At 37.7% G+C, this 25,523-nt stretch overlaps 1 protein-coding gene across 4 annotated transcripts in view; it reads left to right on the top strand.

Annotated features, from left to right (window-relative positions):
• Spata17 (spermatogenesis associated 17) overlaps positions 1–25,523 on the top strand; it is a 198,535-nt gene that overhangs the window by 42,335 nt on the left and 130,677 nt on the right. For all 4 annotated transcript variants that reach the window (XR_013112958.1, XR_013112959.1, XM_076941585.1 and 1 more), the window contains exon 5: positions 6,454–6,557. Coding sequence is in view for 2 of the 4 variants with exons in the window: in XM_076941585.1 (XP_076797700.1) it covers positions 6,454–6,557 (104 nt within the window). In the remaining 2 variants the exon portion in view is untranslated. The remainder of the gene's footprint in view (positions 1–6,453; positions 6,558–25,523) is intronic.

The raw sequence follows: 25,523 nt of genomic DNA, 5'->3' as shown, positions 1-25,523 counted from the left end.
GGACACTGTCAGCAGGCTTGCCCTCCATGCTTCCCCCACTTTTATTTTAGGAAAAAAGACTTTCGTTTCTCTCCCATTGACATTCAGATTACTATGGATTTTTGGGAATAAAGATAAACGCAGTGGAGGAAACTCTGTTCTGTGGGCAGATGGCTTTTGATATATCAAGGTTTTGCCATTTGTTTCACTGCTTAAAATAAACATTATTTATAAGAGCACTTACAGTGTGGTGTTACTTAATGAGTGGTATGCATCACTGATCTGACGAGCTTAAGAGGTCATTTAGAACTTGCCGGTTAACAAGCTGTAATCTGCTGAGCACACAATGACTTTGTTTAAAATTATCTGTTCAGAGCTGATCAATGACAATAATTGTTTTATTCCAATCACTTGTGAAAGTTCCTAATTACTTTGAAGGGCATGAATACTAGCCATTTTTTTTAAATTTATTTATTGTTTTTAAAGTTGTCCCCTATTGACCTTGAAATTAAGAAAGACAGTGTTGTAAAATTTATTGTGGCTCTTGAAGGTGTTTTTTTTTTAAAAAAATCCCACTTACTGGGACTTGAATATCAATAGTAAATATACAAAAATGGGCTCCATTGGTTATGCTCATGCAAGAAGGACAGCCACATCTGCACCTACATGACCCATCTATACTAACCAGCACCTTTGTGCTAGCCTCTCTGCATGTTTGAAACATGTCTTTAGAATTAAAGGCACTCTTTCTCTTTATAAGGTACACATAAGACAGTAGTGCAGAAAGTGTGCACCTCAGAGCAACACAGGCATGAGTTTGTGTTGTGACTTTGTTGTTTGTTTTTGGAATGAACAGATGCTCTGGAGTAAATTACAACACCTTGGTTTCTTCCTGTTTAACATGAGACCATGTCTTGTTCACAAAGAGTGTGAGAACAGAATCTGTTAGTGTTGCACTTGGAAATACATGAAGCACAATGACTTTCAACCATTTTACTTCCCTGACAGCTGTTCTCTTTGCTCATCCAAGGCTCTGTTCCTCCTAGCTCCTTCTATACATACATTTATACAAATCCACCTATGTTATTGTGATGGCTACTTTAATGTTAACTTGACACAAGGTCAAGTCATCAAAGAAAGGGGGATCTTAATCGAGAAAACCAGGCTTCAGGTAGGGCTGTAGAACCTTTTTTTGCTTAGTGATTTGTGAAGGAAGACCCAGCCCATTGCAGGTGGGCCACCCCTGGCCTGGTGGTACTGGGTTCCCTAAGAAAGCAGGCCAAACAAGCCAGGAAGACCAAGCCACTAAGCAGCACCATTCCGTGGCCTCTGCATGAGTTCCCTCCTCCAGATTCCTGCCCTGTTTGAGTTCCTGCCCTGTCTTCTTTCAGTGATGCAGTACAGTGTGGAAGTGAGAGCTGAATCAACCATCTCGTCTCTAGCTTGATTTGATGATGATATTTCATCCCAGAAACAGTAACCCTGACTATACTTTAGCGTGGTCGACTTTTCATGTCTATCTTAACTATCACTATGTCCTTTAGAACACAATTGTGAATAAAGGATTTCACAAATGGGATATGTGCAAGAATATCAGGGTCTCAGAAGTTCCATGTGAGCCTGTGCGGATGATGTTGTAGCCAGTACTTGCTAGAGTTGGAAAAGGAAGGAGCCCAGGCCGTTGGTATTGTGTCTCCCCACATCCTCTACCTCACCCCTCCACCCCACCATCCCTCAATCTCAAGAGTTCCTTTAGGTGATAGGATAGGTGACTCAGCCAGTTTGTGTTTGTCTTCACAGGTTGCGTTTCTCTTAAATGGCCTCAGTCTTTGTCTACGCTGTCATTCACAGACCCTTAGCCACCACGTTCCCTCCTCTCCCACATCTTGATGTCTGCTGAAATTTTAATTTTAGTTGAACTCAGTAGTATTTTCAGGAATGAGCTGTCCTCAGCACCATCAGTGAGTGACACATTTTCTTCAGGCCTTATCTCCAAGTGTTCTCTTATCATACAGTTGCTATGTAAACATAAGAATGCTGCAACGTGGGAAGCCACCCAGCCACCCTTGTGACCTTAGGCAATCACTTGACCACAGTAAACATCAATTCTCTCTTCTTTCAACCAAAGCTCATAATCCATATACTTCAGCATGAAGTATATATTAATTAAATTAGATGAATATTATAATTGATAATATGAAATTATGAAAATAAATTAATATAAATGAAATTAGTAAATTAGATGAAACAAGAAAATGCCTTCTTATTTGCATGTATTATTTACATATGTATACTCTGACTTGTTTCTCCGTTTCATTAGAAAGTGGTTTGTACCAATTCCTCCATATTGTCAGACATTGTTACATAATTTTGGTTTCATAATGGAGAATTTCTAAATTAAATATTATATCATTTTAAAACTTTTTTTTAATTTAAAGAGCTGATCTATACATGAGATCATTTGAGAAGCTTGCTATTGCTGCTCTTTCATAGGAAACTTGGCTCTGAGCACCTACCCACATCAGCTGCTCACACCTGCGTGTGACTCCAGCTCTAAGGTATATGATACCTTCTGGCTTCTACAAGCACTGCACCAATGTGCAGTTCTCCCATAGTTAAAATAAATAACAAGTAAATCAAAAAAGCAAATTAAGATAACTTGAAAAACATTTTGTTGACAAGCTCTCAATGTAACTACATTGCATTGCATTGTTACTTCATCTGGTTGTGTGAATTTCTGTCTCTAGTTTAATACATTCACAATTGTTGTACTGGTGTTTTGTTTTGTTTTGTTCTGTTTTAGTCATTGTTTCCACACTAAAATGCTGACTAAAATATTAAAATCCCCACATATACCAGACTGTAAAATGAATGTAAAATGACTTTTTAAATCACAAAGAACAATTCTTTCTGTGATGGTTTCAATCTGCTTGCCCAAGGGGGAGTGGCACTATTCAGAGGTGTGGCATTGTTGGAGTAGGTGTGGCCTTGTTGGAGGAAGTGTGTCACTGTCGGGTTGGGCTTTGAGACCCTCCTCCTAGCTGCCTGCAGTCTTTCCTTTGCCTTTGGAACAAGATGTAGAACTCTCAGCTCCTCCCCCATGCCTGCCTGGATGCTGCCATGTTCCTGCCTTGATGATAATGGACTGAATCTCTGAACCTGTTGGACAGCCCCAATTAAATGATGTTATAAAGAGTTGCTTTGGTCATGGTGTTTGTTCACATCAGTAAAACCCCAACTAAAACACTTTCAGACAGATTGCTATTTATTGAGTATTAATTCAACATTTTACTTACATGCATGTAAATATCCTTTAGTTAAACTAAAAAGCAAAGCAAAACAAAAACAGTGTTGGGGATAAAACTCCACGAACTAGGTACTAGATTCTTGTACTAAATATGAGGATACATTTAGAGAAGAGAGACATCCTTGCAGCCTTGAAACTGCTAAATTTAGAAAGACTGTATCCTGCAGGACAATTGTTCACATGTGAGTCACTGAGACTAGCAGTGGGTCTCAGTATCTTCTTTTCTTGTAGATAAGTGCAGGCTCTTTTTTTTTTTTTCCTTTTTGCCCACAACATGATACCACACTTTACATTGAGGCCTGAATTATCAGGAAAATGGGTGGATATTGGACCAAAGGAAATGGATTCTCATGATGCATGGGAATGTCTGAGAAACTTGAAGCTTAATTAAATGTGTGACCACACAACCCCAGCACTCCTCTCAGATCAGAAAAGTATAGCTATGTCTTTTGGTAAAAATAAAACTGGATCTCTGTGAGTGATACAAAAGGAAGATAGCTTCAAAAAGACATTTCATTGGTTAAAAATTGTAATTCATTTATTTTCCAATTATATTTGTAACCACTAGAAGAATAGATTTGTGACTGCTCCAGCTCAATGGCTAGATACACCCGAGAGCTGAATAATTACAGGAAAATTACATAAGCTGTTTTTTTTTCCATGCTGAGATAATATTTTGCACATAGAAATGTTCTGAAGATAAAGCACAGAAGTAAAATGCATAGGCTCCCACCCGACCCACAAGAAGTCAGCTATTGTTAGCATTGTTCAACCAGTATTCAAAGTCATGGTCAAGATGCAACACAGTACCACGCATAGTTGCCAGGACCTAGCAGCCCAGCACTCAAGAAACCAAGGCAAAACTATAAATTTGAAGACAGCCTGGCTTCCATAGTGAGACTCAGGCCAGCCTGGGCTGCTAGAGAGCTGCTATTCAAAGTAAAAAATAAGTAAAGCCAACATTAGCTATTAGGGTCCCCCCCACCCCAGATTCATGGAACTAAAGACTTGAACCCAAGCCCTTGTGAATATGTATAACTACAATTTAAGATAAAGACACCATGAATTTGAAAGAGAACAGGGCTTAGAGGGAGGAAAAGGAAGGGAAAATAACATAATTATAGTACAAAACATAAAAATAAAGTTAAAAATAAATAAAAGAGAAAAAATATCATTTTATTCAAAGATACTCATTTAAGAATTTAATTAGATCTGAAACAATTTACAATGCAGTTAGTGGTTTTGTTCTTTGCTTTTTCTGTTGCTGTGGCCAAATACCTAGGAGAGCAACTTCATGGTCAGAAAGGTTTAGTGGATAAACAGCTTCTGTTATAAGCATGAGAACAGGGATTCAGATATGTAGTATCTATATAGAGCAGTGGGAATGGTGGCCTATGCCTGCAACCCCAGTGCTTGAAAGGGAGAGACAAGGTATGGGGAAAGCTGGCTAGCTAGACATGTCGAACCAGCAAGATCTGGCTGCAGCTGGAGAAGCTCCCTAAGTAAATAATGGGACTGTGATCAAGAAAATATCTGACTTCAACTTCTGGCCTTTACATGTATCTACCCACACACGAGACATACTAATGCACATGTATATATACCACACACACACATACAGCAACCACACACATATTACAATAGCAGATAGTTAATTTTTATCTTTGTGATATCTTATAACAAATATATTGGCACCACTTACAACTACAACTAATGTACTAACTATATTCATAGAAAAATCCCAAAATGCTTTTTGTGCTTTTATTTATTCTTGAGAATTTCTTTTTTTTTTAATTTATACATATGCTTTCTCTTCCCCCAATTTCTCCCAGATTCTCTTTACCTCAAAACAACAGAGAGAGAGAGAGAGAGAGAGAGAGAGAGAGAGAGAGAGAGAGAGAATATCAAAGCAGACAAATTTTCAAAAAGAAAATCAGTAAAGCAAATAGCAAAATACCAAAACAAACAGAAAACACACAAACCCCATGAAGTCCATGTAGTGTTGGCGAGCTCATCCCAGGCAATGGACCTGGCCTATAGTGTGGTTGATATAGCAAGTGATACTCCGATGGAGAAACTGAGTCTCCATCTCCCAGAAATTATCTATTGCAGATGGTTAGGGGTGGGACTTTGTGTCCACTTCCCTTTCTCAGTGCTGATATTTTTTTCTGTTTTGATCCTGTTCAGATCTTGTACATGCTGTCATAGTTCTGTGAGTTTATATGTGGATCAGTCGGATTGTATCCAGAAGCTTCCGTTTCTTTGGAGTAATCTGCCACCTCTTCCTCTTAGCTCTTTTTACTTCCTCTTCCACTTAGATTTCTGAGCCTTGAGGAAAGGGGTCTGATAAGGCATCCCATTAACGACTGAATGCTTCAAAGTCAGTCACTCTCTACACATTATCCAGCTGTGGGTCTCTCTATTAATCTCCATGAGAGTTGAGTGAGGCACTGATCTATGGGTGTAACAGTGTGGCGCTAGGAATTCTTCTGTTGTTAGGTTTCTGCATCAGAAAGATAATAGTATGTTTTCCCCCAAGACTCATGATCGATCTAGTCTCAGGTTCTTTGCCACTTTAGCGGTGCCAGAATATGGGTCCATCTCATGGAGTGAGCCTTAAAGCCAATCAAAGTAGTCGGTTACTCTTGAGCTGGGAGCACACCAGTATATTTTGCAGAGTTGGCTCTGTTGTAAGTAGCAAGGTTGGTAGCTAGGTGACATTGATGACTATTTTCTTCTAGAGTGGAGTGCAGAGTACCATCCAGCATCATGGATGCTAATCAGTAGGGGGGAGGCCTTTAGTTGGACACCAGTTTAACTTTTCAGTGTTCCGTCACAAAAACATTGTCTTCTTCAGCAATAAGACCTCACCATCAGGCCGTGGAAAACCACCAAATAGCCATGGCAACATCCTGTGATGTTTGAGAGAGGTGGTCCATGCGACCTCTTTGGCTAGTGACCCAACAAGATGAGGCCCATTCCTAGCACTAGAGGTTTTACTTGGTGGCATAAGATACCTAGTTGAGGCATTGTCCAAGCCTTTATTTGATAGACGTTATTAGATATTGTCATCTTGAGTGTTAAGAAATATATTTTTATGAAAAATGTTCAATACTATATTTTGTCTTTTTATTTATATATTTTATCTTTTTTAAAATCAACAATAGATTCAGAAACGATGGCGTGGCTTTAGGATCCGGAAATATTGCTTTAATTATTATTATTTGAAAGAATATTTGAGAGCTGTTTCAGAGACCAATGACGCAATTAGGTGAGTACATGACCACTAATATACTAGTGAAAGTTTACGTGGACTAGCCCCTTGATACTTATTGTTATTACATGTACTAGTGAAATTCATGCAGACTAGTTAATAGATACTTGTTATCACATGTACTAATGACAGTTTATATGGACTAACCACTTGACACTTATTATTATCACATGTACTAGTAAAAGTTTATTACATGTACTAGTGAAAGTTCACGTGGACTAATCAATAGATGCTTATTGTTACCACATGTACTAGTGAAAGTTTACATAAACTAGTCAATATATAATTATTATCACATGTGCTAGTGAAATTTTACATGAACTAGTGAATAGATACTTATTGTTATCACATATACTAGTGAAAGTTTACATGGACTAGTCAATAGATATTTATCGTTATCATACTTAGAAAAGCCCTCGAAACTTAGTGATATTGTGTTGGCGATATAGCTACATGATTTTATTTATTTTAAACATGTATTGTCTATATATTAAAATACATGTATTATTGACCTTAAGTTAGATTATTATGTGTGTAGTGTGTAGCCCATTTAAGAGTTTACCTTTTATTTAAATATTCCATAATGAGTTATATCCTGCAGATAAGATCTTCAATAAACTTCACATGTATTTTGAGAAACGTGCACAATAATGAAACTTTGCTTCTGGAGGAAGAAAATATCACAGAATATATGAAAGGGAGCAATCTGACAGCAAACAATGTTTTTAAACATCTAATAAGATAGGACTTGGCTTTACAGGACATCTCTGTAGAAAGTGTGGGTGTTGGGGTGCTGTTCAGCCAATTTCCCACAGTTCTGTGTGGTTTCATATTGCTGTGCTTTGAAAGCAGTCTCCCTCTGTGGTATGCTCCACAGCAGTGACAAAGTTACCACATGCCTAGTCATTATTACAGTCATTATTTTGTTTTACTCTTAAAGCTTTTATGACCAAGGATAACGAGCTATTATTTGTTTATAAGGTCCTTGCTCTCAGGTGTGTATTCCTTCCTGAGGGCCTCTCTTTTTACTAATTTGTGCTTTTAATCAAAATATTTTCACCACATTCCAATGCTGGAATCCTAAAAAGAGTTTCTACAGTGTGGCCAAAATCCAGTTTTGCCTAAGTGGAGGTCCCTAAAGGTTCCCAGATCTCCTCAGGCCTGCTGGCAACACCAGTGTCACCATCCCTCTCACGAGTGGTCGACAGTACCATCTTTCATAATAGCTGTTTTGGAATATAATTCCTTGCTGGTGATGTAAGTGTTCCATTTTTGTATGCTTTAAACATCATTGCATTACAAGTTTTGCAGGATAATAGATGGCCTTCCAACACATAATATTAAATGAGGCCACACAGTCTCAGAAAGAGCAATTATATTCTCCCTCTTGTAGGGAAGCTAGCCAATGGTGTGTGTGTGTGTGTGTGTGTGTGTGTGTGTGTGTGTGTGTAGGTGTACATGTGTGTGCATAACCAAAAGTACATGTACGTTCAGTGTTACATGCACAAAGAGAACAAGGCACATATCAAGGGATGAGGAAGGACCAAGTGTAGGTAATGGCTTGAGTTCTCGTATTCATGTGGCTTTCCTTTGGGTCTTCATAAATTTGTGATTCTTGCTTTTAAACTATTTTAAAAATTAATATAACTACAGAGTAGGGAACTAGCTCAGTCAGTAATCTCTTGTTCTGTAAGCTTTAAGACCAGAATTCAGACCCCCAGATCCCAGTGAAAACTCCGCACCATGATGAATGTCTGTAACCCTGCACTGGGGAAGGAGACGGAGGCTCTCAGAGCCCTGGAGCTCTTTGCAGTCCAGTCTAGCCTTGGGTGAGTTCCAGGTTCACCGAGAGGTGGGATGTCAACAAACAAAGCAGAGAGTAGTCAGGAAGACTCGTGGTGTTGACTCTGGCCTCTAGAGGCATGTGTACACACATGCTCATCAGCAGACATGTGTGCACATACAACACACACACACAGACACAGAAATGTAAAGTCATTTGGGCACTGCCTATTTCTATTTGTAGAACCACCTATTTTCTGGATGTTTTACATAGGATCGGCCCATTTTTAATGTTTTCTTTGGAATTTATTTTTCAAGGTCTAATGTTTCTCTTAAACAAATTTTTAATATTACAGTCAAAAATATATTTGGTATGAATATTGCTTTAGCTAATTTATTGTTTTTCAACTTACATAGGTTGTTTTCTTTTATATGCTCTTGAAAGGCAAGCCAGTGGGGTTTGGTTTTTTCCATCTGTACTAAATTGTATTTTAATTGCACAGCAAATCCATTACATTGGGTATCTTAACTGTTATATTCTCTCATAGCATTCAATGTTTCTGATTTTTCTATTTTCTTTAATATATAAACTATTATTTCTTTATTCTTTAAACTTTATACATTTCTCACTTAAGACTCCTTTCTACTCTTTAGGGTGCCAGTTTAGAGAGCATCAATTTTACTCTCTTTCTTTGTCTCTCTGTCTCTCTATGTGTCTCTCTGTGTCTCTTTGTCTCTGTGTCTTTCTGTCTGTGTTTGTCTGTGTGTGTGTGTGTGTGTGTGTGTGTGTGTGTGTGTGTGTATGTGCATGCACATGAGTCCAGGTGCCTCCAGAGGCCAGCGGTGTCAGATTGCCTGGAGCTACAGACAGCTGTCAGCTTTATGATATGGGAGCTGGGAATGAGCTCGGTTCTGCAAAAGTACCAAGCACTCTTGACCTTGGGCTGTCTCTCTACTCCCAGTTTGCTGTGTTTTAAACACTGAGTTAGGGCTCTCCTTACTTGAGCGCACTTCAACTTCCCTGAGAAGCTGCTGATGCTGTCTCCCCTTGGTGGTGTTGGTTTGCAAGTTTGCTTGTCCTCTGTTTTGTGAAATCAGCAGGGGAAGGAGTCAGCATGGCTGCCTCAGTATTCCTGTGACCATGGAGACCAGCATGGTTTGGAAGTGGATGAACTGGCTAAGTACCTAGCACAGGTTGGAATAATGAAACTGCAGTGTATTTTTAAGTTTGTTAGTTAGAGACAATTTTGAGAATTTTTTAAATCTTAATTATTACCAATTCCACTCAGTAAACATCTATTGACTTCTATAAAGGCCTAGTAGCATGTTAGGTGTTGGGGATACAGTGTTTGAAATGAGAGCTCTTGCTAGCCTTTATGTACACATAGCTTACAGGAAGATATCACAAAAGGACATAGAAACAAAAACAGAGAGCATTCATGTTTTTGTGTCTAGGAAATATGCTAAATTCTTAGAATTCTTACAGATTTTATAATACAATGTCCTAAAAAAATCTCACATTCTGAGACAACTGTAATTTCTAGAATACCCTGAGTCAGGAACTTCTTGTCCTGGAGTCACTTTCCTAGCTTTCTTCAGTCTGATGACACTCCTTGAATAAATGATTCCTCTCAGCACCACATACATTTCTCTTCCACCTTCTGCTTTGCTCACAGCTCGCTCTTCCTCCTTCTGCGATCACAACAGTTTTAAGTGACTTCATTTTATAGACAAATGGAGATAAGAAGTTAGTGTAGAATTTAGATTCATTCATTTATGGTTTTTGTTAAATATTGGTGAAAGAGAAACTCTCAATCTCTGTCTTACCTAGTTCAGTGTCATCTTATTTAGGGTTTTATTGCTGTGAAGAGATACCATGAACAAGGCAACTTTTATAAAAGAAAACATCTAATTGGGGTTGGCTTACAGTTCCCGAAGTTCAGTCCATTATCATCATAGTAGGAAGTATGCGGACATGGTTTGGGAGAAGGAGATGAGAGTTATAAATTTTCTTCCAAAGCTAGTCAGGAGACTCTCTTCCACCCTGGGTGAAACTTAAGCATAGGACCTAAAGGTCCACTCCCACAGTGACATACTTTCTCCAACCAGGCCACACCCATTTGAACAAGGCCACACTTCCTACTAGTGCCCCTTCCCATTCAAACCACAAGTGTTAAAAATGTTTGTATATTTAGAAAGGATAAAACAAAGACTAGGATATATACACATGTTGCTTCAGTTATGAGCCAGGTATCTGAAGGTGGTCCATCCTCACTCTCTGAAGGATATTCTAATTCTTGGGGTCGCTCTTATAGTAATGGGTGGGTGGAGTAAAATGTTGATGGCAGATCAAAGCCTACACTGTTAGCATAACACAATGATTGACCGTTTCCCTACAGCTCCCTGCTCTGTGGCACCTGCAGTTCCTGATGCTCACAGTTTCTCTCTTTTGCTCCCCTCATGCTTTTTATTCTTCCAGCTTTGTTTGTCTCACGTTCCCTCCTGTTTGCAGGTCCCCCTTCCATCCCCTGCATGCTTAGTTAACCTTCACGTTTTTTTTTATGTGAACACTTTATTTTTGTGGTAGCATATCTGTGCCTTCTTGTCTGGGTTTTCCTGAGCAAAAGGCCCTTAACTTGTTTTCCTAAATCACAGAATATCATACTCAAGTGATGGTTACTAACACTGTTCAAGATTGCAAAGCACTGTGAGTGTGTTTAAAATCTCACATGAAATTCACAAATCTTTTCTCCCTCCATCCCCTAACCCTCTAGGTACCTCTTATCAAACAAGCACTCTGTCTAGTTTAATGTTTCACTCTAGAAGAATTGATTCATAGAAACATTTATGCATATGTTCATCAGCTTTTGAAAACAAATTTACATCATCAATAATAATCCTCAATTTGATATTTGCACTTTGAGTATTATTCCACATGTAAGGAATGTTGTTCTACTATGTAATGGCTGTTTGGTATTATGTTATAATTCATAACCTTTGAACAGAACCTCTGGGACAGACATAATTGTTTCTGCTATTATAAAGATAGAGTTATAAAGGATATCCTTGTTTTTCTTCATTTCCTTAGTCCTTTATCTTGGATAGAAACATTAGGGTATCTGGTTGTCAGGTTCTCAAAAACTTTCTCTAAGAAATTTGACTGACTGAATTGCTAATAATATATATCAAATTTTATACATATATATTATCTATAGTGTATACATTTTTGTAACTAAATGAACCTCTCATTCAGCTTCACTTATATATTATATATATTATATAACTACAGATAGTATATATAATATATATTATCTGTATTGTATAGTTTGTGATTGAATGAACCTCTCATTTAGCCCTCATTTAATTTTTTAATATTTGAGTAAACTGGTAAAACATTTATCATTTGCCTCCTGACTCCTGGGATTACAGGCCTGTGCCATCACACCAACACTAACTAGGATATTGTTATTTATAATTAATTATGCAATTTTACAAACGTCTTTATTTTATTGTCTATGTGGGTTTTTTGAGACAGTCTTGCTATGCAACTGAGGTTGATGTCTAACTCATAGCAACCGTCCCAGCTCAGTCTCCCAAGTGCTAGGATTATAAGTGTGCACCTCCAAATGCCTAATTTGGATATTTATAAACTTCAGCTGTCTGAACTCCATCAACACGAAGGTTGCATTCATTTATATTGTGTTACCAAAACTGAAAACTGGTAGCTATCGCTTACTGATGTAATCCTTCCCAGTAGATTGTTTCTTTAGTTTTTCTTTGTTGTTGTTCTCCTTCTTCTTCTCTTCTTCTTCTTCTTTTCTTCTTCTTCTTCTTCTTCTTCTTCTTCTTCTTCTTCTTCTTCTTCTTCTTCTTCTTCTTCTTCTTCTTCTTCTTCTTCTTCTTCTTTTTCTTCTTCTTCTTCTTCAACATGCTGTGGAGTCATGGTGAGCTCCACATGACTTATGCCAATCCTCCAGGCCTGTATCACCTACTTCCTCCTTGCTCCCTTTCTTAGTGATTTTTATTTGTTACTCTTTTAGATTCTTTCTTTCTGTGATTTCTCCTCCTTTCTCATCTTTTGTATTGATTTCTTTTTTTATTCCATGTCTTTCTACTGCATAGACTTAGGAAGTAAGCCTTCTACTTTCATTTCATATGTGATTAACTTGGAAATTTCATCCTTAACAGTCTCTAAAGTTAATCAATAGTCTTTGTTCAAATAACACAAATATTATTGGAAGGGACTAGAGAACATTTTATTTTTTGTATTCTTTTAGTTCAATATTTCAGTTCCATCTCTTATAACTCTATAAACTAGGCATTATATTTCCTATTCCAGATGAAAATGCCAGTTCTCGGTTTGATCCCTTCTTACACCCAATCTCATTCCTGGGATTATTCCTTTCTTCCTAAAACATTATCTTCATAAATCACTAGACAAGATAAAAGATGATTTCATTAAATTTAAAAAAATTAATTATAATTTAATTCACACTCTGGAAAGCATACATGTTTCTAACTTAACAGTTATTTTTCTGAGCACTTTGAAGATGTGACTTTCCTTTTCTCTGTTTAATTTGACTTGTTCTTTCCTGATACCTAATTGACCTTCTCTGTCTCTATATAGGTGTGTGGTGGCACTTTGTATACCATTACTGTAATATATCTTAGAATGAACATTGTCTATTGAGTATTTCTCCATGTGGAATTGCACTCCCAAAATCTATGCATGCATCAACTTCACAAAAATTTCAATATATTTCTTTTCACTTTCAACCCTCTCTTGCCTCCAATAAGACCCTCCCACCACTCTTTCTAAAAGCTCTCCAATGCACTCAAGTTGATGTCATTTGATTATATTATTGGTGTGTGTGTGTGTGTGTGTGTGCAAGTGTACACATGTACGTGCATACACATAAATATAAGTACATCCTGCTTAGTATTTTTTGTTGTTGGTGGTGGTGGTGGTTTGTATATGGTTTCAACATGGACCAGTCTACACTGGATAACCATTAAGGGGATCATGCTTGGGAGAGGCTAATTCTCTTCTCTTAGTGCCATCATTTCCTATAGTTATTTGTCTAGAGGTGGGACTCCCTGAAACTTAGCCTTGCCCATGTTAGCATGTCCGTCAATATCACCATCTTTCCACCTGTTTTTCTGCAATGTTTCCTGATCCATCATGATGCAGATGAATCCACTGGAGCTGGGCTTCCCATGATCTGCTGATCTCTGCTTTGTGTCTACTTGTGATTTTTCTGTGACAGTTTCCATTTGCTGTTAAGAGCCCTTTCTTTGTTGAGGGGTGGTAGACACTCTTATCTGCGGGTAGAAGGACAAGATTTGGTGTAGGTGGAATTATGCTGTTTCATTAAACTGGTGTTAGTCAGTTTTCTTCTAAGATCTATGACCTCACTAGCTCCAGAAAGCTGTTCATGTTTCTAGTACTAGGCATGATTTCTTTCCTGTTGATGGGACTTAAGTCCAGTTAGACAGAGGCTGGGAACTGCCAGCATGTGTGGGCAGCTAATTTCACCTATGCAGGTATCTTGCCATGCTGGTCATTATTGTGGCTCCTGGATGCTTGGTAGGCCAACTAATTTCATCCTTCCTTGCCAGCTTGCAAGGATTTTCTGGTACCATTTTCTAGACCACAGGAAGAAGGCTTTTAGGTTAGATCCAGGTCAAAAGCAATAGCCTGATCAACTACTCAAAATAAGGTTTTGCATGCTTGACACTTTGCTTTTTATTAGCCTGTGTTCTTATGGGGAGCATTAGTATAGTTAATCCGAGTGGCATAACTTCATCACTTATATGTATTACTATAATTTTCATAAATATATAATAATGCAATTCCTTGAGGAATTGTCAAACAACTTTGATGTTATTCTGTCCTTGCTTCTCTTTCTCCTTTCCTCTTGACTTCCCTTGATATCCCTGTTAGCCCCCTCCCTGTTCTGTTTTCTGCCTCACACCATCTGCATTCTGCGAGTCCCCTGAGTTCCCTCCCTCACATGATCCTTTCCTATGCTTCTCATTCCTGAAGTCACTCCATATTATATTCTTACTGAACATTCGGAGCTTAGAACACATGAGGAAATTTTTATACAGCAGTTGTCTTTTGGGGGACAAGTTTCCTAACTCAATAAAATCTTTCCTAGGTCCGTTCATCTTCAAATTTCATTTTTAAAAAATACTGAATAGTATCACATTGTGCCACATTGAGTGCCACATTTTCCTTATCCGTTCTTCAGGTGAAGGACATTTAGGTTGTTTCTATTTCCTGGCTAGTGTGATGAAGGCAGTAGTGAGCATTGCTAAGCAAGTATCTGTGGAGGAAGGCATCCAGTTCTTTGGATCTATGCCAAGGATCGGTTTAGCTGATTATGTGGTTTTTGAGAATTTTCTGTCCTGACACACATAGCAGCTAACCCAGTTTGCAATCCCATGGCCAGGCCAGCGAGTGAGGGTTCATCCTGTAGCCTCACCAGTCATAGCTGCTAACCCAGTTGCAATCCCACCACCAGCTAATGAGGGTCCCTCCCATAACCTCACCAGCATCACTGTCAACTGCTTTGTTGACTTAGCAATTCTGATTGGGGTAAGAGGAAATCTTGAAGTCCTTTTAATTTGTGTTTCCTTAATTGGTGAATAAATACATTTTGAGATATTGCCTAACCATTTTCATTTCTTCTGTTGAGAATTCTCTGAGTGCCTGATCTCTCCTAGTTTTAAAATTTTGTCAGTTTGTTTCCATGACTGTTCTTTGAGGTCTTTGTATATTAGGGATATCGATCCTCTCCTGGATATGTAGCTGACAGAGTCTCTCCCTTTCCATGGGTTTCTTTTTTTACTTGATGGTTCCGAAGCACCCCAGAAGCCCCTGGTTGATTGCTGCTCTTAACTCCTGGAGAAGAGAGTGCTGTTAAGGAAGTCCTTCTCACCCCACTTCACTGTTTCAGGTTTCAGTTTGAGGCTTTTGATCCATTGGGATCTAATTTGTTCTTCATGTGGATGTCCATTTTCCTCAGCACTACTTGTTGAAGCTGCTATCTTTTCTTCAGAGCCGTTTTGTTTTGTTTTGTTTTGTTTTGTTTTGTTTTGTTTTGTTTTGTTTTGTTTTTTGCCTCTGTGTCAAATATCGGATGGCTGTAGTTGCAAGTACTCATGTTTGGGTTTCCATTTTTCTTCTTCTTAAGTTTATTATTATTATTATTATTATTATTATTATTATTATTATTCACTTTACATCCTACTCACTGTCCCCTCCCTCTGGGTATCCATTTTATTTCATTGATCTACATGTCTGCTTTTGTGCCATATGTCTTTATTACTACAGTTCTATAATATATCTTGAAAGCTGTAATGGCAGATCTTTTCTAGTTCCCAGTGTATTTTAAGATTTTTTTTTCTATTTCTGTGAAGAATGTTTTGGATATTTTGATTAAGGTTCCATTTACTATTTAAATGGCTTTTGAAATAATGCTCATTTTCAAAACATTAATTCTACAAATTCATGAACTCGGGTGTCTTTCCATTTTCTTGTGTTTTCTCGTTCTTTTCCTTCAGAGATTTCAACTTCTCATTATAGAGATTCTTCATCTTTTTAGGTTTATTACACAATAGTTTGTTGTCCTTCATACAGCTGTAAATGGAATGTTTCAATGATTTCTTTCTCACTGTGTTTATTGTTGGTATAAAGATAGGCTACCAATCTTTGTAAGGTGATTTTGTGTCCTGACACTTGGTTGAAATTGTTTCTAGAAGTTTTCTGGTGGAAATATTTTAGGATTTCCTATGTATTATATCATATCACTGGCAAATAGGGACAATTTTACTTTTTTTTTTTTTTTTTTTTTTTTTTAATTTCCCTCTCTTGCCATATTACTTCAGCTAATGTTACCAGAACTATACTGAAAAGAAGTAGAAAACAGTGGGTACCTGTCTGGTTCTAACTTTAATGAGAGTGCTTTGGGAGTTTCTCCATTTAGGATAACTTTGGCTATGGGCTTGTGGTGTACAGCATTTCTTATGGTGAAGTGTGCTTCCTTCACTCCCACTTTCTCTGGGACTTTTATTATGTAAGTATTTTGGATTTTGTCAAATGAGTTTTCTGCATCTGTTGCAATAATCTTTTGATCTTTTAAGTTGGTTTTATATGATTTTTCATATTGTATTATATTTATTGATTGTTGAACCATCCATGCATTTTGTGAATAAGCCAACTTAATTTTGGTAAGTGATCTTTTTGATATGTAACTGTATTTAAATTGCTAGTATTTATTGAGGATTTTTACATTTATGTTGATGGAATACAGGTTTTTTTAAAGTTTCTTATAAACAACAGATAGATTTTGTTTGTCTATCCAGATAACCCATGTCTTGGAAAGCTAAAAACATTAACATTTAGATTTATTATTCAAATGTGTATGTAGATTCTAATCATATTTATGCATGTGAGTATGTGTGTGTGTGTGTATGTGTGTGTGTTCCTATGTGTGTGTGTTTTATGGTTTTTGTTCTTAGTTGTGTTTCTATTTTATTAAATTATAACTTTTTTCTTTCTTTCTAGTTTTATTTGCTTATTTTATTTTGGGGGCAGAATGACTTACCCAGCAAAGGTGTGAAAGACCAAGAAGGATTTCCAAGCGAGCTACAAATCTTGAACTAGAATTGAGATTTAAATACATTTTAAAGACTCTTATGGTTTGTTTGTTTGCTTTTGAGACAGAATATTTTTCTTCTCATAGAAGAACACACAACATGCATTTAGAGCTTTTGTTTTGTTTTTATATTTTTAATTCTAATCATATGGACCATGACTCAGTTCAGTCACCCTCTGCTGTATAACAAAGTCTACCCAAGGCAGCTTAAATTGGTCATACTGTTGTTGTCTCATGGTTTTCTCAAAGGAGGGATCTCTGGAGTTTTAGACCTAGCTGTGTGCGAGTTCTCTAAGGATGCTGCATTCAGGCTGACATGTGGGGCTGCTCTTGACTCAAGTAAACATTTGTGGGGCATGGGGCGGTGCATAATTCCTTAGGCAGTTAGCCAGTGATGCCCCTGGCTCTGCATGGGGCTCTGTAAAAAGCATCTTATAACATGAAAATTTTCTGCCTCTGATCAAGAAGGCAAAAGATTTAGACAGCATCCGAAATGGAAGCCACATCAGTAGCCTCATACCTAAGGTGACTCTTCACTGTATTCACTGTATTCACTGAAACAGGAAACTGCGCCTTCTCATAATCAATGGAACGGAATGATACAAAGGACTGAATCCAAGAATGTCATTATTGGAGGCAGTATTGGACCAATTGTACACTCAATTAGTTACATATAGTGTTGAATAGATCTATTGATTTTAACCATTTTGCTTAGTGTAAAAGTTACATTTTATACTTACTTAGGACAATATTTTAATGGAATTTTTATTATTTGACTTCAAATTTTAGTATTATCTGAAAGCAATTATGATTTACACTAATTATTTATACCAGTAATCATTAAAACTTATGTCTGTTTTTTGAAGAGTATATGAAAGGTCTGATTGTAGCCCTTGCCTTTTGAAAGAGATAGTAAATTATTTTACATCAGAATGTGGTTTGATTTTGAGTTGTGTAGGATACCAAATAGCATTGGGTTTGACATTACTCTTTTTGTAAAAAAAAAAATAGTTGATGTATTCTATGGTAAATAATAAAAATATGTAATAAATATGCAAGGATACATTTTCGTAACCAAGAGTGGAAACATTACGAAGATAAATGGAACTGATTATTTTAAGGCTGAGTTTGCACATGTCGGACATGCTCCTCTGTAACCTCTAGCCTGAGATGTAAAAACTGCCCCGGGTTATGAATAATAAAATTATATAATGAAATTTAAAATTGGTATTAATAAAACATTATTAGCTTGGAGTAAAAAAAAAAAACGGCTGTTTTTAAGTCTTTTGACAGAAATTTGAGGTTAAAATAATGCATTCTTCTATGTTGAGTGCAGGGATGGCATTACTGGTTGTTAATGACGTCCAGTAGTACCTCTGTTCTGAATGTTAATTGGTCAGTCATCAAACAAATTAGTTTCTCAGCATATTAATTTTGTATAGTGTGATTTGGTGAGAAAGAATTTCTAAAGAAGATATTAGACTTTCTACTTGGATATCTCAGGACACTGTGAAGGACATGTTTTGTTTTTACTCTACTCGCTTTATTAACACAAACTCTCACATATCCATTTCAAGGTCTCTGTTCTGTGCTGTTTGCAAATCTTCACATCTTAGCATCACCACAGTGGAGACATGAGGCATTTCTATTACTCTGCCTAAGTCTGAGCTCTGTAACAGTCACATTAAACCCCACCCTTCAGCTCTACACAACCACGATTCTACTGTCTATCTCTGTAGCTCTGCCATTCTAGATGTTTTATATAAACTGAACATTGTAAAAATGAATCTCTGTGATATCCCTCTGTGTGCTGTGTTTAAAGGTAATCTATGCTATAGTGTATGTCGATACTGTCTCCTTATATTGCCAAATACTCCTTTACATGAATAAGTTATAATACTTTGCTCATTAATCTGGTGATGGACTTTTCAGTTGTCTGTATTTTTTTTAGCTATTAATAAAAAATAGTGTGATGGCTGTTAAAGTATAAGTTTTTATGTGCACATGTGGTTTTGTTTCTTTAAATAAATCAACAAGGCTTGAAAGTGATAGTTAAGAAAATAGCACTCAAACCTCCTGTTGAACTATTGGATATGACAGTTTCTTGGGGAAGAATGGTCCTCATTATCAGGTGTGCACCCATTGTTAAGTCCGTCCAGCTCCAATTGAGAGTGCCAAATCCATGGTCACAGACTCTTGGGAATTTTGGGATTCAGTATATCACAAAAACACACAAAAGATATATAGATGGGAGGGGGATTTACAAGCATGAGTGAAAATACAGAGGGTAGGAAAAGTAATCAGGATGCCTTATGTGCTTACATGAAATTATTAAACAAGCAATTTAAAATATAAACATGCCTCTTGGAAAAAGAACACTGATACTGGGTTCAGATATGTGTGGGTTAGAATTACATGGTTCTGCCACTGTAGTTCAGTGACCCTAAGCTGTTGTCTAAGGATAAATTAGATTTTCTCATTTGAGACACAGTTCTTTGTGGTTTTCTGAGGCACACAGCTTATGGATCATTGAGTGTAGTCTGACATTTAGCAGACAATGGCCATTATCATCATGTGTAAACAGTAAGTAAGGCACTAACAGTTACAAACGAGAGAAAGTCAAGGAAAGCCTCATTCCAGAATTCAGAACCAATACCCATGTAATGAATGAGAGGAAGAAGGCAATAGAGAAGATGCTAGAACAGAAGTGCCATTTCAAATGAGTAGAAATAAGGGGACGGGTTATTCTGATGCCAAAGTTATTCTTTGGAGGAGTCAGAGATCTTGCCTGAGTGGCCAAACCTCCTGCCAGTCTTTTCTTGCTGAAAATGGCTTGAGGGGTTTGTAATTGTAGTGCGTCAGTCCTTTCAGGAGCAGTTTACAGTCACTGGGGGGCGGGGGGGGGTATCTTTTCTCTACCTCTGAACTTTTTGAAATTTCTGACATTACTTTTATGAGTGTTTTACATGAGTGTTTTCAGGATCAATAGTGAATTATTCCTGTGACTGCTCCCTTGCGTCAGCTTTTCTTCTGTTTCTTTCAATGTAGTGCTTATTGGTTGGACATTGGGCTTCTAGAGGTCAGTTGTTAATTCTGTTAGATTGTACTTCCTTCTCCTTAGCCTTGGGCCACTTTTATTCTATGTTTTCATTTTGAGATCTTTCTCTATTGTAAATGTAGCTTTTATTCCCCAGATGTTATTGTCATCTTGGAAGCTTTCTGCTGAATATGCTCACTCTTGCTTGTTCTCTTTGAACTCTGGCTGGCTGGTCAACTCAGCTGTCCTGGTTCAAACTCCTTTCCAAGTTGAGTGATTCAAACTGGATCTCACTGAATTGCTCTGCTTGTCCTCAGACTTCGGCAATCTGTTCTAATCTTCTGGCTCCTTCTCATTCTCTGGCTCATTCTATCTTTACACATGTCTAGCTTGTTTTCTCTGGAACCTGTCTCTGTAAAACTGTCCTGGTCTAAACTACCCCTGACACTCTGTCTGTCTGTCTGTCTGTCTGTCTGTCTGTCTATTTATCTATCTATCTGTGCTCTTCTGTTAAGTCACCTCCCTTTCCTGTGCTGTTCTTGTGAGAGTTGGGCATATCCTATCTCTGACTTATTCTGTCAAATCTTTGATTCATTGCTTTGTCCCTCAATTAGACATCACTTTCAAACATGGCTGCTTCCTTCTACAAACTAACTTTACCTTCAATGTTAGAGATTAAAGGTGTGTACTAGGGACATACCTGTATTCCAGCCGGATCACACAGACCTAGAGAGTCTTTGGATGTGATCCCTTGAAAGAGCAGCCATGCTACTGGATTAAAATTTTTCTATACCCTTTTACTTTTATGCTGACATTTAAACCTTTAGGAAATGTTTCTAGATTTTTTTAATGTTTCCTTTTTTATAACATTATGTTCTTACTACTAAAACACATCATATTTCTACAAGAATCCAGAGCAGTTAGTATTGGCCTAAAGCAGGATTTACCTGAGGTGTCTTGACTATTGTCAAGTGGAAGGATGGTATTTTGGAATATAAAGCAGCATAAGACATCAGAGCGTGGAATTTTTTAGTTTCATCAGCAGTGGCAACAGGAAGTTGGCAGTGCCAGTTAAGGAGCTAACCAGAAGTAGCAGCACTTGTCAGGTGCAGTGGAGCTGCAAGTTCCCTCCCTGCCCTTGACTTCAGCTGCCTTTGCAGCTGAAGGGCTTTGAGTTTTCTCTCAATTTCTTCAGAGCCCACACCAAAGAAGAATAAAATTAATTCCAGTGGAATGTGTGTTTTCCAGTTAATATAATTAGAATATATCATAATTTGAGATCAAGCTTCATTAGGGCATGTGCTATGAGCATCCTCTAGAAGCTTTAAAAATATATCACATTATTAGGGCTAGGGACAAGGCTACGTAAGTAAAGCAGTAACCGTTTGTGATAGCTGTTATTGGCTGTCAACTTGACTACATCTGGAATGAATTATAACTCAGAAAAGAGAGCACAACTGTGAGAGATTTTTTGCTTTGTCTGAAGTGGGTGAATCCACTTGTAGTCTGTACTTGGAGATAGGAAGACGCATGCCTTTTATCACAATATTGAGGTGGGAAGATACACCTTTAATCTGGGCCACACATTCTGCTGGAAGTCTATATAAGGACATGAAAGAAGGAAGCTTTTGTTCTTTGCCTGCTTGCTCTCACCTTGCTAACACATCCATTCCTTCACTGGCATTGGGGCCTAACTGTTCAGGATCCCAGCTCATTCTGAAGGACCAGCTGAGACATCCAGCTCATGGACTGAGCAACTACTAGATTCTTGGAATTCTGTTCACAGACAACCATTGTTGGATTAGCTAGACTGCAGCCTGTAACTCACTCCAATTATATATATGAGATTCATTCTCTAAATTCTATTATTCTAGATAGGCAACCCTGACTAATATACCATGCAAGCACTTAAGGACTTGACTTCAATCACCAGGTTATACTCTGTTCCCTAGAGAAACAGAGAAATGAGAACCCATTGGGCTCACTGGCCAGCCAGCCTACTGACTTTGTGAATTCTGGGTCAGTGGTAGACCCTGTCTAGAAAAACAAGATAAAAGTTACCTGAAGAATGACACTCAAAACTGACCTCAGACACAAACCCATGCACACAAGCACATGTATACAATACATGTATGTAGTGTTTGTAATTCAAATTATTTTCATTTTCCTTCTTATTGCCAAACAACTGATGATCCATGGCTGTTTATACATAATCATAAGAAACAAAGAATGGTCAAATGTGCAGAATAAATTCTTTTGACTGGTAGGATTTGTTGGCAACTAATATTGTTGGCAACTAATATTAATATTGTAATAATACTTTTCTATTTCCATGTCAAACCATCATGACCAAGGCAACTTATAAAAGAAAGCTTGCTCTCACCAAGAGCAAGTTGAGGACTTGCTTAACCATTTCAGAAGTTGAGCCATGACCATCATGGTGGGGAAAATGGTGTCAGGCAGGCAGGCATGGCACTGGAGAAGTAGCTGAGAGTTTCTTCTGATCCACCAGCAACAGGCAAAGAGAAAAAAAAACTGGAAATAGTGGGACCCTTTGTAACCTCAAAGCTGACCTGCAATGACACATCCCATAACAAGGCCACACCTCTTAATCTCTCCCAAGAATTTCCAAGCATTCAAATACATGAGGAGCTTGTGGGGGCCATTCTCATTCACAACACCACAGGACTAGAAACCAAGCTAACACTTTTCACTAGAGGATGCTCAAATGCCAGTTTCAAAGTCATTACTCTTAAAGTCATTAAGAAATTTCTTCAAAGAAATTTTTGGCGGTCTGTTGAGTAAATTAATACTGAGGTTACATTTCTGTAAAGGGTAAATGAAGGGCCTGATGATTCAAATCCACAAAGATGCCCAGTCCTATACATTTGTCCCAGTGTCTTCAGAGTTTTCAGAAAGCATACCTTTGATCCCTCACCAAAGAGATCAGAGTAGATAATAGCACTGTACATAGGTGTTAAACTGAACAACTGAAAGTGTGTTGCTGCTTTGGGCTACACTGTTAAATTGTAGAAGAACCAACATGCAATTCTAGAACTAAGGACCTCAGTGATTGTGCTCATTCCAGTAGCTTATGCATCATTATGTATACAAATGACTTAAACAATAGAAATACCTTGGAAAATAAAACTTCCTCAGATCAATGCATTTAGTATGTAGAGTTAAACTCTGGATTCTGTTGTTTATGATGATGAACATTATCCTGAAATAAAACACCATTTCCCTAACTATCAGTACAATTTCTAAAAAACCACAAAAACTAAAACAAAAAACCCAACCCACCTGGGTCTGAGTGATTTGCGAGCATTTACGTCTGTGCACCATGCGTCTGTGTGGTGCTCATGGAGGTCAGATGTCAGATCTCTGGAACTAGAGTTACAGATGGTTGTGAGCTGTCATGTGGGTGCTGAGAACTGAACCTGGGTCTTCTGCAAGAGCAGCCAGTGCTCTTAACCCCTGAGTCACTTCTTCAGCTCCACCAGTAGGGACTTTGTGATCTTGGTGATCATGAAGAGTGCCCAGATTGGAAAACAGAAACCCAAAGAAAAGCATAACCTCTCTTGTCATAGTCTTTAAAGCTGTTGTTCACTAAAAAGAAAAAAGAAAAAAGAAAGACAAACAAAAGATTTGTGGTCAAAATAGAAAGCACATTTCCAGTAAGTTACACTATGCAGTGACTGGCTGCATTGTGAGGTACAGATGCCTCTACCTCAACGGAAGTCCTTATTTAACACATCAAGACTTGGGTAGAGACAGATCCTGCTCCCAAAGATAATTAAGATTTCCAGTACACCTTCAAGTCTGAGATGATTTGCTTAATATTGTAATGAATGTTTAAAAGACATGAAAAAAGTCTGTATGTTTATTTACTATAAAATTCAGAACACTTTGAACTACATAAAGGTACAAGAAGAAATTACTTAGTAATATGTAGGGTAAAAATTTATAGTAAACGTGTATTATTATATAGTCATTATACTAGGTGATCATGAATACTGAAATACATCTAAATAATTTATCCCCTTACACAAACAATATTATATGCTTAAAAATTTTAATTTAATTTAAATGTATTCTAGACTAGCTGTTAAGAAATTTTGAAAAATTATTAAGGTATTTACAAGTTACTATTAAAATATCCTACTTCTTGCTGAAGCATGAATGTTATTTTGCATTGCCATAGATGTGTAGAAGATTATCTCTGAGGTGGCATTCTTCCACAAATCACTGTAGATGTCTTTTAGACTTTTGAGAGTGACTGGTGGCTTTGTTATTAGCATCAGCTTTCTCCCAATGTTAATATTATATTAAACATTATATATCAAAATATATATGTCTTATACACTAGATTCATTCTTTGCTTTCTAAAATGATATTAGCCTATGTATTAAAATGCACAGTCAGCTTTCTCATGATGAGGGTAACATTGATGAAATGCTACACGTGATCCCTAGGCAGCTCTGTAGTGTGGCCATCAACTGGGCCATATGTTTGTTTCCCTGATTACTCTGAAACATACACATCAACGTGCACAGCATCTCTGTTTGATGCCTGTTACTCTCCTGGGAACCACCTCTGGTTGAACACTCGACTCTGGAAATGCAGTTTCCCCTCTCCATTTGTTTTCTCTATTACTCTGTCAGCACTCCTTCCTAGCGATGCTTGTCACAATCCAGAAGTAACAGTGAACCAACAGCTTGCTGTTTCAAAATATTTATTTGAATATTTGTGCTAACTGCTGTCTTTGTAATTTGCTAATTTGCATTTGTTTTGAAGGGTAAGCAAAAGAGCTGCTGTAAACCTGATGTTTATGAATGTGGCTAGTTCCTAGGAAACTCAATTCAAAAGGTTGAGTATCTCCTCTCCTCACTGTGGTTGATGTTCATCTCTCCTCCTCACTGTGGCTGAATGTCCCCTCTCCCTCCCCACTGTGGCTGAATGTCCCCTCTCACTCTTCCTCACTGTGGTTGAATGTCCCCTCTCCTCCTTACTGTGGTTGAATGTCCCCTCTTCCTCACTGTCGTTGAATGTCCCTTCTCTTCCTCACTGTGGTTGAATGTCCCCTTTTCTCCTCACTGCTTGTCTTGTTGTCTCACTGCACTCATTTCCATACTCTTGGAACAAGCTTGCTCTGGCAGAAGAGATTACAAAGATGATAAAGGCAATAGGTTAACGGAAACCCTGGAGAAAATTGAGATGATTCTGCATCTGGTAACTAATGCTCAGGATTTCCAGTTCTCTGGATTGATGTCCTTTAATATGGAGAGCCATCTAGGCAGTGCGTATCCAGCTGTACTCTAACTAATGACAACATGAAGGGAATCAGCATGTTCTTTCAGACTGGAACACAGGTAGCCCTTGAACATCCAGAGGGAAGCTCCTCAACAATCTATAGGAGTGTTTGCATTCTTCTTTTTGTTAGCACAGATGGATGGTTAAGAATCTTTTGAATTTCCTTTG

Source organism: Arvicanthis niloticus, chromosome 10 (genome assembly GCF_011762505.2).
Source record: "Arvicanthis niloticus isolate mArvNil1 chromosome 10, mArvNil1.pat.X, whole genome shotgun sequence".
NCBI classification, from domain to species: Eukaryota; Metazoa; Chordata; class Mammalia; order Rodentia; family Muridae; genus Arvicanthis; species Arvicanthis niloticus.
This window is presented reverse-complemented; position numbering and strand designations above follow the sequence as displayed.